General features: G+C 19.3%; 1 protein-coding gene across 1 annotated transcript; it reads right to left on the bottom strand.

Annotated features, from left to right (window-relative positions):
• Nucleotides 1-563: 563 nt before the first annotated feature.
• On the bottom strand, nt 564-19,593 carry PRELSG_1342400 (conserved Plasmodium protein, unknown function; the record flags this gene model as incomplete). Its single annotated transcript, XM_028678962.1, has 2 exons — nt 564-754; nt 921-19,593. The coding sequence occupies 2 exons, from the start codon at nt 19,591-19,593 to the stop codon at nt 564-566; spliced, it is 18,864 nt and encodes a 6,287-aa protein (XP_028536056.1).
• Nucleotides 19,594-21,955: the final 2,362 nt, after the last annotated feature.

Raw genomic sequence — 21,955 nt, 5'->3', positions numbered from 1 at the left:
AAATTAGCAAAACCTATTTAAGAAAAGGCTAGAAATTAACATTAAAAAACTACTAAAGATCTAAAATATCTTAATTTATATAAAAGAGGAAGCATATTACATAAATAAATAAAAAAAAAAAATTCCTTTTCTTTTTCTATTTTTTTTTTTTTTTAATTATATTTTCTAAATGTTATTAAACAATAGAGAACTTATTTGCATGCATTAAAAAAAGTGTTACAAAAATAAATTGTAAATTAATATTTTTTTTTATTTGATTTTATTTTAAAGGAAATAACAGAAATGTAGAACAATTTTAATAAAATTTTAAAATATAAAGGTTTATTTAAAAATATTCTCCAAATAAAAAAAATTTACGCGAAAAATATAAAAAAAAAAAAAATGTATCAAGAACTGGTGTAATCTTATTTAAGAATAAGAACAGCACACATTTGCTTAATATTTAAATGAAACAAGAAAAAAAAAAAAAAGTAATAAGAAACATATATATACAAATGCTAATGTGCATGAACAAATTTTAAAAAGAATCAAAATAATTTTTAATAAAATAATTTTTATAAAATTTAAAAACTTTGAGGTATTATTTCCCATTCAGATGATGATTCATTATCATCTTGAGTAACATGTTGCTTTTCATCTCCCCATAAATTAAAAATGTCTTCATTAATTGATTTTATTTTTTTAATTTTTGGAATAACATTTAAAGAGAAATTTTTAAATAATAATTCTTCATAATTCATATTGTCTAATCCATCTAAAAAAAAAAAAAAAAACAAGAAAAACATGAGTAAAATAATAATGTGAATAAACATAAAGAAAAAAAAAATTATAATATGTTATTATCAACAATAAAAAGATAAGTTTGCTATAATTTTATTTATATATATTCATTTTTTTTTCTCTTTTTTTTTTTTTTTTACTGAAAAAATGTATATTTAAAGAATTAAAAATTCCTGAATTATCAATACAAAAGCTATTGTCAAAATAAAATGTTGAGTACTTTTTATTTTGTACAATTTTAATTAAAGCTTTTGGTACAGCTCTTATTTTATTCAAAGGTGGTTTTTGTGGACCCACTGTTGTTATAAATCCTAGGAAAACAGTATTAGATGAATTAAAAGATGACAAAACAGGCTTCCATATATGAAGACATTCATCTGCATTCTTAATAGAATAATCTTCATGCCATAATAAGAGATATTTTTTTGGATATGGAAAAAAAATGTTAAGAATTTCCTGTGCTGAAGTACTTGTATAAATACTATTTATAGATATATCTGTCATTTCAAGTATTGGAAAAGTATTTTCATATACTTTATTTGAAGCATAATGACCAGTAATAATTTTATGTTTATTTTTACTCATCATTCCCCTATCTTTTGGTTCAATATTTTCCGCTTCATATATATAAAACTGATCTGAATTATTTAATGGTTGATTTATATTTTCATGCAAATTGTTTGACTCATTCTTGTATGATTTGTTAAATCCAAATATGTCATTTAGTAAATCGTTTGCTGAAGATCTTTTTAAAATTTCTTGTTCATTAATATTTTTATGATGATGGTCATAATTCTCTGTAGATGCTCTTTTTTCATTATTTATAAAATTTGTTTCCTTATCTGTTACCTCTTGAATAATTCTTTGGTTTGTTATTTTACCTGACCATACTAATTTAAAATGAGAATGATCAGTTGTTGAAAATTTGAAATTTTTCAAGCACTTTCCCAAATTTTTTATAAAATCATCTACATAATTTTTTTTATCATCAATACCTAAATCTTTCTGAAATTCTGATTTTTTGATGCTTTCTAATGGATTTAGTGAAAAACATAATTCTTGAAGAGTAATGTTTACTCCTAAAATATCAAAGAGTACCTTCACTAAATTTTTATCATACAAATCTAAATAATCAAAGAGAATTTTAATATCTTGCATGCTACATATGTAATCTAAATCTTTATCAAAAATTTCTTGTATAGTTAACTGTTTTTTTTTTAAGCTTTGTCTTACTCTTTGCTGCATAACTTTAAATGCATAAATGTCACCATTTCCTTCAAAAAGCTTTTTTTCTACTATTTCTAATTCAATTTTTTTAGGAATAATAACATTTTTTTCCATGCTCTTATAGCTTTTATTTAAATTTTCTTTTATAATTCTTCTTAATAAATATAATTCATTAAAGAAATTAAATCTATCTTTAGGTGAATTAAAATTCAAATATTGCAAAAGCAAATTAACGTGCGCATCAATAAATTTTCTATCCGAATTAAAAAATTTACAAACGCTGTAAACAATTTGTATTTGCCTAGATAAGTATTTTCTTAAATTATTATTGTCAGTAATTTCAATAGGAGTAAACCAAAAATGGTAATTATATATATTTATATTCATATCAGAAAATAAATTAATATCCTGTTTGTTTTCACTTTTTTCATAATTTTCTATTTTTTTTTTTTCACATAAATCTAATTTGGTATTTTTAATATTAATACTATTTAATTCATTGTATTCCATTAACTGAGCAGTTCTATTTTTTTCTTTTTCTTTTTCTTTTTCTATTTCTATTTCTATTTCATTCAAATTAAAAGTATTAATTTCATCCGTTTTAGAATCATCAAATTCTAAAGTAATATTTGGAATATTATCATTCAACTCCCAACCATCATTTAATACATTCCTTTGTGATATTTCTTCTTTTATATAACAATCTATTTCATCATTTAAGTTGTTTACTTGACTATTCTTTTTTAAATTATTTTGATCAAAAATATCAAATATATTTAAGTTATTATTTAGGTTACTGTTTGATTTATTTCCATTAAAAGGAGCTATATTGTATAAGTTATTCTGGTAATTCAAATAATTTGTATCGGTATTGCTTTTATTTAAATTATAATCTATTTTTATTAAATTTTTATTTAAATAATTATTTATCTTATTTTCCTTGGTATATGAAATTGTTCCATTTGAAAAGGTATTCATTATTTCACTATTATATCTTTTATGAATATAATACCTTAATGTTTCTGCTTCTTGCAAATTAACAATAATATATTTTTTATTTTTATTACTAAAATACAATTCTAAATTATTTAATATGTTTGTAAAACTGTCAAAGCTTGTGTTTTTATTCTTATTTTTATCTATATAATCATCTATAATTTTCGCTAAATCATAAGAATATTTAAAGGGATTTATGTCTAAGATACTTAGTATTTCTTCCACGTTGTTTTCCTTTAGTATATTCCAAATATTTTTTAAAATTTCTTTTTCTGAATGCAAATCATAATTGTTATTTTCATAAAAATTTACATTATCTGCATTGTAAACGCATTCTAACACAACTAAAACATTTTTTAATTTCTTAACTTTTTTTGTATTAATTTTTTCCGAATTAATAAAATTTTTTGATACATAAACATAAGAAGGAAAATTTAAATAAACATCATTGACACACACTTTATTCAACGGAATAAATAATGGATCATCTTTCATTTTCATAATCGTGTTAGTTATTTTATTATTTATTAATGTAATAGCTTTATTTAAATCTTCATTTTTTTCATTTATTTTTTTTTTTGCACCAAATAAATCTGTATTTATATCATCAATAGTCCATCTATATAATTTATATTCGTCTTTTTTATATTTTACATTTTTTTTTTTTTGATCTTCCGGAATTTTTTCTTCTTCTTTTTCTTTCTCTTTTTCTTTTTCCTTTTCTTTTTCTTTCTCCTTTTCTTTTTCTTTCTCCTTTTCTTTTTCTTTCTCTTGTTCATTTTCTAAACTGAACAAGTGATCTTCAATAGTATTATCATCATCAGCATTTGTAAAAAAATTTTTATTTGTAAAAGTGTTATCTTTTTTAATTTTTTTTAGCTTTTCAAAAAGATCTAATATAATTTGAGAAAAATTACTTTTCGTAAAATCCTTCCGAGGAAAAAAGGCATCAAAGTACATAAAAATTGTTTTATTAGAAAAATCATAATGTAAACAAAAATAACGATATAATATATTTTGTAGAAATAATTCATCTTCCTCATTAAAAATGTTTTGAAATTTTTCTATTAGCTGAACAATGCATACAAGAGAGTTATTTTTTGATGGGACTTGTGTTTGAATATCAAAATCTATACTCGTATTAAATATATCTAAATAATCTTTATAATTTAAAACACCAATATTTATATAATTGTCAATTAATGTTTTAATACTTTTTTTTTTAATAATATTTACAACACCATGCAAACATAGAAGTTCACACTGTTTTATATTATTGTTTATATTATTCAAAATTAGATAATGTGTTAATTCTTTTAGTACATTCTCCTTTGTATTTTCATCTAAATATATACTATTATAACAATCGATTAAATGTACATATTCATTTTCATCACTTAAATTATAATTTTTACATTTTTTTCCCATTGATTTATTTTTAATGATAAAATGATTCCTACCTTCATCATCATCTTTAAAATCATCATAATTACTATTACTATTACTGCTACTACTACTATTACTACTACTAATAATTTTATTATTATTTTCTGATTCTGTATGACTATCTTCACTATAATTTTTATTACATGCTTCAATCAATTTTTTTTTTTCTTTTTTAAATTTTTTAAAAATATTTTTATTTTCTAATTCTTCACTACATGTTAAATTTTTGTGGTTACCATTTTTTTTAAGTTGTATAGTATAATTATTGTTATAAGAATACGAATGAATAACATCTTCAAATAAGTTAGTATTTATATTCATTAATTTGACTAGACACAAAGGAATTAAAAAAAATATTTTCTGATTCATTCCAATTGATCTTAACCGAAAAACACCTTGACTAAAAGAAGAAATATCATTACCAATATTAACAGTAACTAAACTATTTGCATTTACATATTGCTTTATATCTTGCCCAAATGTGTTTATATGATCAAAGTATATAAATCTTTTTTTAATAGGAACATAACAATCCTGTAAAGGAATAATTTCAACATTAAAGTTATAATAATTTTCTATTTTAGTGTCATATTTTTTTCTTTTTGAATTTTTTCTTTTTGCTTTTTTTTTGTATCTTTTTGCTTTATCAAAAGAAATTTCATCACTATTCCTTATTTCACTAACATTAACACTCTTCTTTTCTTTTTCACAAACATAAAATCTAGTATGTTTTTCATTATTATTTTTATATTTTTTTTTCCTTTTTTTTTCTAGTGGTAGCATACACATATGTTTTCCGTTATCGATATAAATACAACAATCAATATAATCAAGAAACTGCAAAATATAATATGCGACTTTTTTTGGAGAAATATTATTGATTAAATAACCTGAATCAATCAAACTGTTAAACTTAATTTTAGAATAACCTAAACTTTTCAATATTTCAATAGGTGAAATTTTAGAAGGCAAAAAAATAAAATTCACTATATTTGTATCATTTATAATATTTAATATGGATCCTACTGTTTTCTTTTCATATTTACACTTGTGTATTTCTTCAGGTAATATATCATTACTTGTGCCACTATAGCCTAATACGTATTTAAATAAAATGTTATTAGTTAAGTCCTGGGAATTAGAAGATAACTGTTTTTCTGTATGTTTTATATACTTTTCTAATATAATACTTAATAAAAAATAACTGATCAATAAAGGATTTTTGCGTGTTAAATTATATAAATCATACAAAGTTTCACTATCATTCAAATTTATTTTATCAATACTATCTACATAATCACCTTTTTTTTTTTTTTTATTTTCTGTTCTCCTTTTTATATTATTATCATATAAAAAGAAATTAGTATTATTAATATCTTTTTTCATTCTTTTAATTTTTGCTCCGCTTGTTTCTATTATTTCTTTATATAGATAATACATATTTTTAATTTCATTTTTTCTATCTCTTATTTTCCCTTTATTTTTTTTTTGTTTCCCTTTTTTCTCTTTACTTTCGTCATTTTCAATGTTTTCAACATTGTAATCATTTATCTTTTTTTTTTCTGCAATAATTTTTTTATTACAAATATGTTTATTATCTATTTCCTCTATATAATTTATTCCTTGATTTTCATTTGAATTATTTATATTATTTTTAGTTCCTATTATTGTATTTTGAGTTTTTTTCTCTATACTTATTTGAGTGCAGTTATTATCACTATTAGATTTATCACTTTTTAACATATTGGTTGATAATGAACTTTGGCTTTCCATACTAGTGCTCGTATACATAGTATCTGTCATATCGTTACTTGATGTTGAGATACTTGAAGATTTTTTTTTTGTTTTATAATAATCTTTTTTTTGCTTTCTTTCATTGTCTGTTTCCTTTGATTTTTCAGAACAAATGGAAAAATCTTCTGATTCACTTTGAACATGTTGATAATCCTTTTCTAAAGAATAGTTAAATAAAATATTTTTTAAAGCAAGTATAAAATCAAAATATCTCATACCCTGATACCTATAAGATAAAACAGTTAAAGAAACAACTACATCTACATTGGTATATTCTGACATACTTGAAGGGGTATCCTTTCCTATATATGGTACAGCTAAAAAATATCTACTTTTACTCAATAATATTTTACATTTATTTATCTGTTCTACTGATAAAATACCATAATGAACTGTATTTATTTTTGAAAAAACAAAAGGTAGTATTCCATTTATATATAAACGGCATAAATTTAGCATTTTACAAAATACATAATCTAATTCATTAATTTTCTCAAAAATCTTTGTATGATAATCATTTGATAACATATGTAGTTCCTCTTTATTTAAGTTATTTATATCAATATTATAATTATTATTATTTATTTTTTTAATATTTAACAATCTTCTAATAGTAGATTGACTTAAATTGCTTTCCTTTGTTTTGCTTTTTATATTTATATCGTTATATCCAATACACAAAGGAATACATAAATAAGATTCTGCAACTTTTTGAGGTAATCCTGTAAATTTATATGATAACAAAAAATAATAAACATATCTTGCTATTATCCATATAATATTATCATACCATTTAAAATTAATAATATGAAAATGAGGTATAAGAGAAATGTCATGATTTTTTAAACCTTTTTGTACTTCTTCGTTAAAATTATGTAATAAATTTTCTATGTAATCTGTATTGATATTAAAAGAAATGTTCATAGGTATGGTCAATTTTTTACACACAGGGTAAAAAAAGAAATCAATTAATAGCCAACTTAATTTATATCTGAATAAACTTAAATCAATATGAGAAAAAGATTCATTAGCTGACGAATTATCTGACATTTTATTTGTTATGTTTTTAATTATAATTTTATTATTATTATAGTCTACAGTTTCTTCTTTTTTATATAATTGTGAAGTTAAGGTAGTATTAAAGTTTTCGAAAGAATTTTTTTTTTTTCTTTTTTCTATATTATAGCTGTCTTCATCATCAATATCATAATTATAATTTTTAATTTTTTTTCTTTCTTCTTCTTTTAATTTCTTTATATAATTTACCATGCTGTTATCTGTGTGATTGTTATTCATAATGGAAATTTTGACATTTTTAATGTCTACGTCTTCATCTTTCTTATCATATAAAAATTTTAAATAAGGGTTATTCATAAAAACATCAGTGAAATTTCGTACTACATTAACTAAATCTATATCTCTATTTATTCCATATGGCCAATGTAGTTCGCTTTTTAAAGGGTGTAAAACATTATCAATCTCATCAATTAATAAAATGCTTTTATTTAATATATCAAATATTCTTAATGATAAATCCAATTGTTTTTTCAACAAATTATAATTGGTTACAGGATAATTCCCTCCTTTTACATATTTTGTTGACATACTTGTACTCGTTTTTTTTAAAGAATTTGTGTTTGTTATATTCATAGAATGGTCTTCATTTTGAAAACCTAAAAACTTTGTTAAAGCATCAGTGATATGTGTTTTAGCTTTTTGTTTTATAATATCAAACGTTTTAATATTATTTAATTCTTGAATTGTATAAACTAATTTTAAAAACAATGATTTGATACAAGTTGGACTAGTCACTAATATATATTTATTTTCTAGTGCACTGCATAAACTAATATATAAATCTGTTGTAATATTATTATAACGACTAAAATTGAAATAAAAAATATTTTTTTTAATAATAGAAGAAAATCTTGAACGGAATATATTAATAGTAAAGTGAATCAATGGCTGGGGGCACATGTTAAATATTAAGAAATAATTTGAAAAAATTAAAAAATATAAGGGGGATAATACAGTTGTTTTTCCTCCTCCCATTATTATTTGATAGCAGTATTGTTTTTTCTTTTTCAAAAAATCTCTTTTTAATTTCTTTATCATTTTAACTTGTTTTTTTCTGATAATTAAATTGTTTGTATATTCAAATATTAATAATCGTGGATCATAGGTATAGTAATAATTTTCTTCTTTCGAAGAAAAGGAATTTTCGTTTTTAATTTTTTCCTTAAAATTAAACTTATCTAATTTGTCTTCAACGTTAATACTTCTTTCATTTTCATTCTTGATTTCTATCTCAAAATTTATGCATTTTTTTGTTTCATTCTGATCACTTGAAAAATAACATGTAGATATATCAGAAGAATCTGAGTTATAAAGTAAATCTTTATATAAAATTTTTTTGTTAGTAATCTTACTCCTTATAGTAAAGTAATGTCTTTCTGTTAATGTTAGCTGTGTTAATTTTTTTATTCCTAACTGAATTGTATTAATAGCTTTATTTATTATTTTTTGTTGTTTATTTAAAATTTTGTTTAATAAATTCGTGTTGCTATTATTGGATTTCAACGTTTTCTCTTTTTGTTTTAAATTCTTCAATTTTAAATTATAAATTTTAAATATATTTAAAATATTTATAACATTGGTAATACAATCATGTAAAAACATTTTTCTATTCATTATTAACATGTATAATAAAACAATATTAATGTATTTCTCAGAATTCTCCTTTTTTAAGGTTGGGTTTATCATAATTAAATATTCATATGCAAATTTTGACATAAAGCAGCTTATTAAAATTTTCAAATTTATTTCCTTTTCAACTTTACCTAATATTCCAAATTTATATAAATAATAATTAGTAAGTTCATATTTATCTTCGTTATATGGAATTTCTCTAATATTAGAAATATTTCCGTATAAACTACTTATATCGTTTATATGATTATTGTAATAATTCATAGTACTGTTATTATTATTAATATCACTTATGTTTTGCTCTTTTGCTTGATTATTGTTTATTAAAAGAACTTTTTCATTGTCTTCTTTATGATACTCAGTTTTTTCCTTACATTCTAAATTCTTATTTATATTTTCTGATTCTTCAATAAACTCATTTATACACTCAAGTAATTTATTGTCTCCTATGAATATTTCTAATAATATGTCTTTTATGCTTACAAACATATTTACGTATTCTTTTAATTTTTTAATGTTACTAAAAGTCATTTTTATTTCATTTGAACTAAAACCAATAAATTCATAATCGACTTTTTTTTTTTCATATTCTATATATTTATTGTAATCATTTTTCATATTTTTTATAAAATTTTTTGAATATGTATTTTGACAATATAAATTATCCTCTTCGAATTCAAAGTTTAAAATATTACTTTTTTTCTTTGTATTATAATTTCTTGCAATATTTTCAAAATTCATATTGTGAACATTTTTGTTTTCTAAATCAGCAATTCCATTATTAGTAATAATATTATCAGTATCATTACAATTAATCATGTGATTATTATTATTGCTTAGTGTGCTATCTCCTTCACAATATTTTATTTTTCTTAAATATTTGTATAGTTTTTTGAACGGACTAAAACATAATTCATTTAATAATTCACAGTCAACATTTACATTATTTTTAATTTTAAATGGGTAAATAATTCTTTTTTCACACAGATAATCATCTACGTTAATATTAATTATTAAACGATACATAAATACATTTGAAACAAAAATACTAATATTATTATTCAGAGTTAAGGGAACGATACTTTTGCTTATACTTTTATTTTTTTCCTTTTGAAAGTTTTGAACAAATTTAAAAATATCATTAAAGAAGTTAAAAACAGCATCATTCGTTTTAAAAAAATTTAAATAATTTTTTTTCATTTTTTGGTCATCAAATTTTGGTAATCTACTTACTATTTCTTGGTGATTGATAATAAAAATAAATATATATATAATTTTGCTATATTGACTTATATTATAATTATAAAAATATAAGTATCTTGCTAATAGATTTGCATATAAAAATGTGTTTTCTCCTTTAATTATCTTTATATTTAAATTATTAATAAAATAATTATATATAACAAAAAAATTTTGTATTCCCAAACTATTTATTAATGCATTTAAATAATTCAATGCCTCTACATTATTTTTATCTTCTAACTTTTTATAACTCATATTGTTTATTATGTTTCCTATACTATCATATAAGTTTATATTCATAAATATGTTTTCATCTATATTATTAATATATTTTACTGTTTCAATCTTAGGTACATTGATAGATACAACTATAGAATCTTCATTTATACTTTTGTCTTTTTTATTAATCAAAGCATCTTTCATACTTATGACATTCTTTTTTATTTTTTCGAAATTTAAAATATTTTTATAGCTGCTATTTATTTGATTTTCTTTCTGTATTTCAAATTTTTTAGTAAGATCAATATTTTCGAAAATTTTTTTTTTCTTATATTCTATTTTATAATTTTTCATTTTGTTTTGATTTTCTAATTGTTTCATTTTTAAAATATTATAAAAGAAAAGTGGGTTACAATTTTCAGATATTTTTCTCGATTCCAGTATACTATTTAATATTATGAATCTATTATATATTATTTTATATTTATGAATATTAATATTACAATTTTGATATAAGAAAATTTCTTCATCAATAGTTAATTTGCATTTGGCTTTAATATAAATTAAATTATTTATATAAAATGATATATCTTTAAGGATATCCCAGTAAATAAAAATTTCAATATTATCTAAATCCTCTTTCAATTTGTTTTCCATATGTGTCTTTTTATTACTATGTTCATGTTCCTTTTTTTTGTGTTTTTTTTTCTTCTTATTTTTTTTTTTTTTCGCATTGGAATCATCTTCATTAATTTTTTCTTGTGCATTTAATTCCTTTTTTTTATTTTCCTTTTCTGATGAAACATTACTATCATATGAAGACGAACTCTTAGAAGAAGAGTAGTAACTACAACTATCACTACTGCTACTATTGCTACTATTAGTTTCCTTTTTTTTTGAATCTTTTTTTTTTTTATTATTTGATGTATGTTTTTTATCAAGATTATTATTATCATTACTATTGTATATGTCATTACTATCTGATTCTTCATTTTCATTATTTTTATCTAAATTCCATAATGATTTTACATAATTAAAGATATTATAATAATTGTTGATATTCCAGACTTTTTTTTTATTATTTAATCTATGTTTTTTTTTTCGTAGAGTGATTTTAATCTGTTTAGATAAAGTTAAGAATATTTTTAATCTGCAAGCGCAGGAATCTACATCTGAATATATAATATTGTCACAATAATTTAGTATATTTAATAAATATTTAATTTCTTTTATATCTTCTTTACATATACTTAAATTATTACAATATTCTATAACTTCTTCGTGATCTTTAATTAAATATTTATAAACAATGAAAAAAAAGCAGCTATACAAATTTCGAAAATTTAAAAATAACTTGGAACTGTGAATAGACAAAACAATATATTGCATAGAACAAGAATCATTGTGAATATTGTTTTCATTAAATATATCAACATTTTTATTTACATTTGTGTTAATATTAAAATTATGATAATAAATTGTTACATACATATAATTTTTTAATAGCACATTAATGTGTTTTTCTAATAAAGTACACAAATGTATATTTTTATTATTAAACTCTTTATATAAATTAGATATATTTAAGAAAAAGGGTTTATTTAATAAGGAAACTAAGAAAAAAAAATCATTCTTACTATTTTGTAATAAAATAATATTATTCATTTTTTTTATAACATTATAAATATATGTATATTTTTGGATGTTTCCATGATATAAGTACATATTTAATTCTTCAAAATAATATTTACATATATCTTTTTTATTACTGTTATTATTATTATTATCATTATCTACTTTTTCTTTATTATTTACTTTAATATCTATATTGTTTCTTTTTATTGTTAAATTCAATCTAGGAATTTCAATTAAATCAACTGTAATACATGTATTATTAAAATCATAATGATTTTTTTTATCAATAGAGGATGACGAAAAATTATTATCAAATAAAGAAGGTATATTTAATGTATAAATTAATATATATGTAATATGATCAAATTTAATTAAAATATTATAAAAATCTTTATATATATCATTATTTTCATAGTTTAAAATATTGATAACTGTCAGTGCCCTATACTCTTCATTAATTTTTAATGACGTTATTTTTTTAGAGTTTTTTGCTGTATTCAAAATTTCTAGTTTTTGAATAATACCATATTGAGAATTATATTTTGATTTCTTTTCATTTATTATTAATCCATTTTTCATAATATTTAGGTTGTTATTTTTTTTATTAAATTGATCATTATATACCTCATTGTCCTCAAAAAGTTTTATATAAATAATTGAATTTTTATTTTTTTTATTTTTTTTGTTATTTTTTATTTCTCCTATTAAACTATTATTGGTATCATACCAAAAATTGTAATATTGTAATAATATGTTCGGAATAAAAGTTGATAAATAATGAGGGTTCAGGTATGTCTGAACTTGAATATTATTATAAATATTTCTGCAAATATTAACATAATATTTTTCATATATATCTTTATTGTTATAATAGCAAAGGCGTACATTATTATTTTCAAAATGATAATATAAATTTTTACATCTATTTATGTTTGTAGAAAAATATATTTTCTTTACATCACTACAATAATACAATTTTTTTATAAATCTATTAACAGAAAAATATATATCATAAATATATATGCAGTTAATATCTTTACGATATATTATTTCTCTTAATCCATATGCCTCCAATTTGGTACCATTTTTTTTTTTTTTTTCTTTTTCTTTATCAAAATCATCAGTAGTATATTTTGATGTATTATTATTAAATTTGTTATTTTCTTTATATTTTTTTTCACTTGTTTTATTCATTTTATAATTTAAAAGTTCTTTTCTCTTTGAATTGTTCAGTGTGCCTACATTGGAATTATCTTCTAAACTTAAATAGGATGATGATATACTACTATATGATTTGGTAGATCTTTCACTTTTTTTTTCATCTATATTCTCATTTGATATTTCTTTCGTTGTATCACTAAAAGAGGATTCATCTGTTGTATTAATTAAACTACTATTATATTGATTTTCTTCATATTTAAAGTTAAACAAACCCTCAATATTTTGTGTTTCATAATTTATGTTAAATGATTTTAAATCATTATAATCTTTTTTTTTATTGAAGTCATCATTTTTATCTAATATATTTTCTTTTATTTTATTTTCATCTATATTACTTTTATTAGCTTTTGTATTTTCATTCATACTTAATTCATTAATATAATATTTCCATATGATTCTTATATATACATCGTTATTTTCTTGTTCATATAGTGTTCCATTTTTTACTTCATTAGATAAAAAATTATAAAATGAATTCATATTTTTGTCGTTATAATTATTAATATTATTATTTTCATCATTTTCATTAGAAATAAATTTTATATTATTTAGAAAATTATTATTCTTAATGAAAAATATTTTTGACTTATCATATTTATAGCACATTAAGTTCTTAATAGTTATTTTTTTAGAATTTCTCCATATTTCTAAATTATGCTTTTTTCCTATAATATTAAATGCACAAAAATTTTGATATGATTGGGTAATTAAAACTTTAACATTTTTTTTTATTCTATGTAATTTTTTTCTTTTATTAGTGTTAATATAGTTTTTGTTATATAAAAAAACATCTCTATAATTTTTAAATTTCTTAATATTCTCATTTAGAGTAATAATATTGTTATCTTTATATGAAAATGTAAATAACTGTAAATTTATTAAAATATTTTTCTCTTTAATAATCTTTTTTATATATTCTATGTATTTATTATTATTTAGAATACTATCTTTTTTTGATCTATCATTTTTTTTTTTTTTTTTTTCGCTAATAAAAGAATTCTTGTTATTTTTAAAAAAAACAGGAAAATTTAAAAGATTCATAGAATTAGAATTAATAGATTCTGTGTCGTGAAGAGGATTACTTTTTTTTAGGTCTTTTTGATTATTATCTTCATATTCTATTGAATATTTATGTTTTTTTTTTTTTTTTAATTTTCTTCTTATTTTACTAACGATTCCATCACTACTATTTTTTTTCTTTTTTATATCTCTCATTTTTTTATTTTTCAATATATTCGAAGATGAAACTTTTTTATTTTTCATTTCTTCATTAATATTTGCATTTGTGTGTAAGAATATTTTATTATCATTTTTTATTTCATCTGTGCAAGTGATATTACTACCATTTTTTATATAACAATTTTTCTCTTCCTCCATTTCAGAAGATTTTTTTTCTCTTTTTTCTTCACAATCAGGTTTCTTTTCTATTTTCAAGTTGGTATAATCAACTGTTCCCTTTCCTTCTTCTTCTTCTTTTTCTTTTTCTTTTTCTTCTTCTTCTACTTCTACTTCTACTTCTTCTTCTTCTTCTTCTTCTTCTTCTGTATATGTAAAACCATCATCATTACTATATGAAGTGGTAGAAGTAAAATAATTTGAGTCGTTTAAATTATTTTCTAGTTCATCATCTACATCTCCATTTTCTGTTTGAATTTTTCTTTTGTCGTCATTTATATTTTCAATAGTGTAAATTCCTATATGTTTAAATTTATGAGCAGGAAGCCATTTTCTTATTATATTTTCATTAGATTGAAAATTTAAGAAAATATTGGAGTTATAATTGTTTAAATTTTTATTATATATATTTTTATTATTATCATGAACACATGCACAAATATGAATAGTATGCTCAAAGATAATATTTCTTTCAATTTCATTTACTTCTAAGTATTTTAGTAACATATTTCTTTGTTTATGTATTGAAATAAAAATATCACATTCACACAAGGAAAATGTTTTAATCAAAGAAGAAAATGTATCATTTTCATTATGAACATTTTTTTTCTGTTCTTTTTTCTTTTTTTTTTCAATCGGCTCTTTATCAATATTATCATTTTTGTTAACAAATAAAGATCCTAAGCCATAAATATATTTTAAATCAGAGTAATTTGTTTCGGCGCTAAAATTATAATAAGTTAATATAAAAAAAATAGAGGATAATATGTTTTTAACATTATTTTTATTTAATTCTTTGAATTTAATGTCTCTATATATTAACAAAATACATCCATGATATATACATGAAGTAGTTATATCATTCCTTTGTATGGATAATTTAATATATTTCAATAAAATATCTACTACTTCATTTTCTAACTTCTTTTTTATGTTTCTATAATATTTTTCTAGATTTAATAAAACAATATCTGAACAATACAATTCATTTTTTATTAATTTTTTTTTAAGTTTATTTAAAAAATATAATTTTTTTTTCCTTTTTTTGTTATCATGTCCTCTTTTATTATTTTTTGTATTATGATCATATTTTGCTGATGGTATTAAATTCTCTTTAATTAATATATTTTCTATATTTACTAAATTTTTTCTTATTTCCTTATTAGTTTCAACAAGCAACTTTATGTAAGAATTGACATATGTGCATATCATAATAATAAATATCATAATGACTTTTTCACTATTACAATTATCATTATCAAAACTGAATAATAAATCTAGATATGAATAAATACTACACAATATATTTTTAGGGCTATATATTAATTCATTAATTAGTAATCCATATTTGGTTGCAAATATATTTCTATCTTTTGAAGGAATATAATTATCCTCTTGTACTACTTTGTATTTATTTTTAAATATGTAAGGCTCAAATAGAATACACAATAATAGCTGTTGTATATCAAAACAGTGAAAACTTTTTATCCTATTTTTATCGCAAAAAAATTCTAAAATCAATGGTATTCTAATATAAGGAACTGTTAAATACTGAAGCAAAATTTCTACATCTCTCAAGTTTAAAGAATAATGAAAAAAAGGCAAATCATTTACATATAAAACATCTAATTCATTTTCAATATAAGTATTTGTATACATATTAGGATTAGAATATGTTAAGATATAATTGTCTTTTTTGTTTTCATGTGATTGTATAAATTGATAAATAAAAGAAAAGAAATTAAATTTAACATTTTGGGGGGGGCATAAATAGCCACATATATCAATTTTTTTATTAAAAACACTAATGCTTAATTTATTTTTGTATGAAAATTGTAAATTAATATCATTATATTTATATAATTTAACTGGAGGTAATTTTTCTATATATGGGCACATAAAAGATTTAAATAAAAATACCATATCTCTTAAATGATAAAATTCTGGAACTAATTCCCTAAATAATTGATTATCACCACAATAATATTCTATTATATGGTTTTTTTTTCTATCCAAACCTAAGTCTAAACTTATATTTTCTAATATTTCAATTTCACTTGTATTTATATCATTGCTTTTTTCAAATAGAAACAATTGACTATTTTTGGTAATTTTTTGTTCATTGACTTTATAAAAATATTCAATAATATCTGACCTCATTATATTTAATTTGGGGTTTATTATTAAAAAGAAATTACTGAAACATTCAAAAACTGATATATCAATACAATAACCTGATAACTTTATTTTCTCTTCTGGTTCGTGAGCTAATTCATCCAATGATGAATAGCTATCATCTTTGTCACATACAGAAAACTTTGGTAATTTTTTTAAGGGATCATTAATTCTATCTTGAAGTATTTGATCGTTATGTAAAGTGTTACTATTCACTTTTTCATTAATGTGATTGGTTTTATCATATAATTTATCTGAAGTACAATTTTTTTTTTCATTAGAATGACTACAATTATCACTATATATCCCTTGCTCATTGATTATTAATTTTCCATAACCTTTTTTATATTTATTTCCTTTTATTTTTTTTTTATTTATAAAATATTTTTTTTTTGCTGTGAAACCATTATAATGAATAGAAAAAGGAGAACAAATATCAACACATGGAATTCTTAAAAGAAAATCGTATAAAAATAATAAAATAGAACAATTAATAATTTTATACATTATTATTTGCTTATTTTCATGTATAGAGCAAGATATAAAATAAATGTTATTGCACAAGCGATAAATTTCATTAAAAATTCCTATTTGTAGAGCCCTTTTTAATTTTTGGTATTTTGATAAATAAATAAAATGCTTTGTTGATGGTAATATATTTATTAATATGTGACTTATAAAAGAAAAAGCTAATAAATAACAATGCTTTATATAACTTTTTTGATTTATTAAAATAGTTGTAATTAAATTGGTTTGGTATAATATTATATATAAGTCATTAATTGACTCTATGATCCTTTTTGAAATATAAAAAGTAACAGGTATATTAATATCTTTTTTAATTTCTATTTTTCTATAATTTTTATATAGATCTTCTTCATATTTAATAAATATTGGAAATTTAATAGAATTAGTGTAGTTTCTTTGTTTTATTATATCTGTGTTCAGCGTTAAATTAGAATATAATTTTAGTTCCATTTTATTATACATATATTTGACAAATATTATTTTTTTCATCATTTCATTTAAAATTTCATTATTTATAATTTTATTAATATCATATACACCTATTTTCATTTTACAAAAATATAAATGAAATAATACACAAAACTTTCTTATACTCATATCTAGAAAAACAAAAAAAACATGATCTATTTTATTAAGATCATATTTTGTATCATTTTTATTAGAAGACTGTTGTTTCTTTATTACATTACCTCTATTATTATTGTTATCTAGCTTTAAATTAGTTATTTCATCTTTCTCTCTTTCCATATAGTCAATTTTTAATAAATCATCACACAACTTTAAAATGATACTATAATAAATATAAATTTTAAATATCTCAATATCCTCCTCTTGGATATTCATAAGTTTAAGCATATATATAATACAATAATATAAACTCATTGAAAAAGAGGTAAACTTATTCTTATATATATTAACATATATACCTCCATATACATTATCTTCATGTTTTATTTTTTTTTTCTGGTTATCTTGTATACCATTCACTGTTTTGTCATTATTTATACCCATTATGTTATTGCAAAAAACATCGTTCTTTTTATCATTATAACAATCCTTAACGGAATTGAAATCAAATGAATTAAAATAATTTATGTCATTTTGTGTTTTATAATTATTACTTGTGTGTTCCTTACAATCGAGATTATTCAAATTATCAAAATCTTTTAGATTATTTAAACTATCAAATGTATTTAAATTATCTATATTACTAAAGTTATATATGTTATTTTTATTATTAAAATCATATAAATTGTTTAAGTTATATGAACTATTCATACAATTCGATGAGTTCTGTTCTTTGTTTATATTTTTTGTAGAATCATAAATATTAAAATTATAAGTATATTCTTCATTATAAGTGTTATTAAAATTCTTATTGATGCAATTCCCTATATCTTTTGTTTCTTTATGATTAGATATTTTAATTGTTTTATTATTATAAAGATTCCAATTATTAGTTAAAAAAGAATTATTTAAATAAGGTAGTAATATTTGATATAAAATATCAACATTATCATGATTTGGAAAAATATATAAACGATATAAACATAACCAAAATAAAGAATTGGTTAAATAAGATTTTGTAATATTTTTTATGCACAATACCACATCTCTTAGTAGTATACCTAAATTATCTATTTCATCAACTTTAAATGAATGGTATTGAATACCATATATAGAATTATTTAAGACTGAAAAACTATATAAATTATTTTTTTTATGTATTATATATAAAATTTTAACTAACATTTTTTCTTTTTGTAAGTAGAAACCTCCTGGTAATATTAAAAAATTATTTTCATTTAAATTTTCAATTTTATTTATTATATCCAATATAAATGTATACAAGTTATTCACATCTAAATATCCATTTTTTCTATGATTATAAGTGTGATAAATAGAATAAATTCTCAAAAACAAACTATAATCACAATTATATAATTGATTTTTGATAAAATTAAATACATAAGATAATTTTTTATAATTTAAGTTATTATTTATAGCACGATTATTATAGCTTATTTTACCTAATAAATTATCTATTAATTGAACAAACATGCAAATATGATTGCTAATATTAATGCTAAAACTCTCTATTTCATTATCATCTTTCCTTTTTTTTATTATTTCATACACATTGTCTTTTGTACTTATGTTTAAATCATAAAAGTCTTCACTTAAAAACTCTAAGGAATATGTATTATTCCATATGTAATCACTCATTTTTTATACAACAAATTTTCATTTAAAAATTGTACAATAAAATAAAAAATAACTATGTATGTAGATATTTAAAATATGCATTTTAATAATAAAAAGAAAAACATGAAGCATTTTTTTCTTTTTCCATTTTGTGTAATAATTTTTAAAAAATATGAATTTAACAAAAAAGGGGAAACACAGTTTATATGTATAAATACATATTTGTAAGAATATACATATATATGATATTAAATATGTGTTAAGTAGTTTTAATAGAAAAAATTTATCTTTTTTAGGGGCATATCAATAACAAAAAAAAAAAAAAAAATTTAGTATAATTAATAAGTTTCCACTTACGAAATAATAGTAAAAATTAAACAAAAAAATGTTCAAAATAACCTATTTTAAAAAAAAAAAAAAAAATAGTTCTTATTTTAATTTATTTTTTTTTTTTTTACAATGTATATATATGCATATATATACGAAATTTTCCTTTTTTATTTTATAAAAAGTTCCTTATTCAAAATATGTATCTTAAAGATAAAAATCAGGTAATCACAAATACATGTAAGATGAAAATAAAAATATAAAAATAATATTCATATAAATAATTTAATATCTTTATATATAAATAAAAATTTCAGTTTTATTATTATTTATTTTTGATTATTGATTATTTTATTTTATTTTTTTTTTTTTAGCGTTTCACATTTTATTAGTTTCAATAACACATAAGACGTTGCATATATTTTATATGGGTATGTTATGCTTTAGCATTGTATATGAAATTTTTTTTTTTAATTTTCTATTATGAGCTTTATATGCATACATAATGTATACGTATATCTATATTTTGAATATCTTACTCTTTTTTTTTTCTCTCTGTAAATTAACACTTTTATTTCATTATTATTATTTACTTTTATTATCACTGTTTTATAATTTTCTTTTTTTTTTTTTTTACCATATTATTGTACTTACATTCTTTTACTACAATAAAATTACAATTTATTTAAAAAAAAGAATAAATAATTCATAAAATTATAATTTATTTATGATTTATTTTATTTTAATATATATATATATATATTTTTCTTCATCCATTCCTTAATATTTAAAATGAATATATTTTAATATAATAAAAAAATGATACACATTATATATATATATAAAATATAGAATTTTATATTAATTTTTTTTTTAATAATAATGATTTTATAATAATACTAAAATTATTTCCTTTTTATATAATTAATGTATCATAAGAAATAATTAAAAATAAAAAATAAAAACCTAATTTTTTAATAAATATATTGGGAACGTATCATTGTTTAAATTTTAACAGTTTATTAAATTAATAAAAATTTTATTTAAAAAAAAAAAAACTAATTTTTTTATTTTTCTCCCATTAAATTAATTTAAGGAAAGATTTTTTAAAAGCATCTTCATCTTCTATATAGACAATTAACAAAAAAAAAAATGAGAAAATTAATATAGATAATGATATACATGTTAATTATATTTCATTGTCTTAAAGATAGAACATTTTTATTTCATTTATAAATTAATAAAAAAAAAAAAGAAAAATGTTCTCTTTTTATTTTATTTTTATATAGAAAAAGAGCTTTAAATTAATAGAAACGGCACAATTTTTTTTTTATTTAATATAAATTACTTTATAGATTTATTACTTTTATGTTTCGATTAATTTGGAAACAAGAAAAATTAAATAAATTATATTTTAATAAAAAGAACAAAATAGTGTTTGAAATAGTTGTTTTTCTTTCTTAAATTACAAAGTTTAAATTTTATTAAAACATAAATATGAACTAATATATATATTATTAAAAAATTATTATTTGATAAATACATTTAACATTTTTTTATTTCTATATTAAATATCACACACTTTTAAAGCTTTTTTTTTTTTTTTTTTTTCTAAACTATCTGTCTAATATGAAAAAAATTATAGGAGAAATTTCAGTCTTTTATTAAAATTCAGATACTAGTTTTAATAATTACTATTCTTCTTTATTATAAAATTTTTTTTTTATTTTCCTAATTCTAAATTTAACTTTTCTTTGTTTATTATAAAATACAATAATGTATGTGTTCTTAGAATAACAGTTTTTTAAACTAAAATTCTTTTTTTTTATAATTATAAAACAGATTTAAAAACAGAGTTTTAAGCTGTCTTAGAAAAATAGAATTATTGAAATTTTTTTTCTTCCTTTGAAATAATTTTAATATCATGATAGATATATGTTAAATATTTATAATTATAAATAAATGTATTATTTTTTTTTTTTCTATTTAGTATTTGTACCTTTTAGTCAAAATAAATTAATCCCTTTTTCTTTTTTTTTTTTTTTGTTATATAGGA

The sequence above is a fragment of the Plasmodium relictum genome (assembly GCF_900005765.1).
Source record: "Plasmodium relictum strain SGS1 genome assembly, chromosome: 13".
NCBI classification, from domain to species: Eukaryota; Apicomplexa; class Aconoidasida; order Haemosporida; family Plasmodiidae; genus Plasmodium; species Plasmodium relictum.
This window is presented reverse-complemented; position numbering and strand designations above follow the sequence as displayed.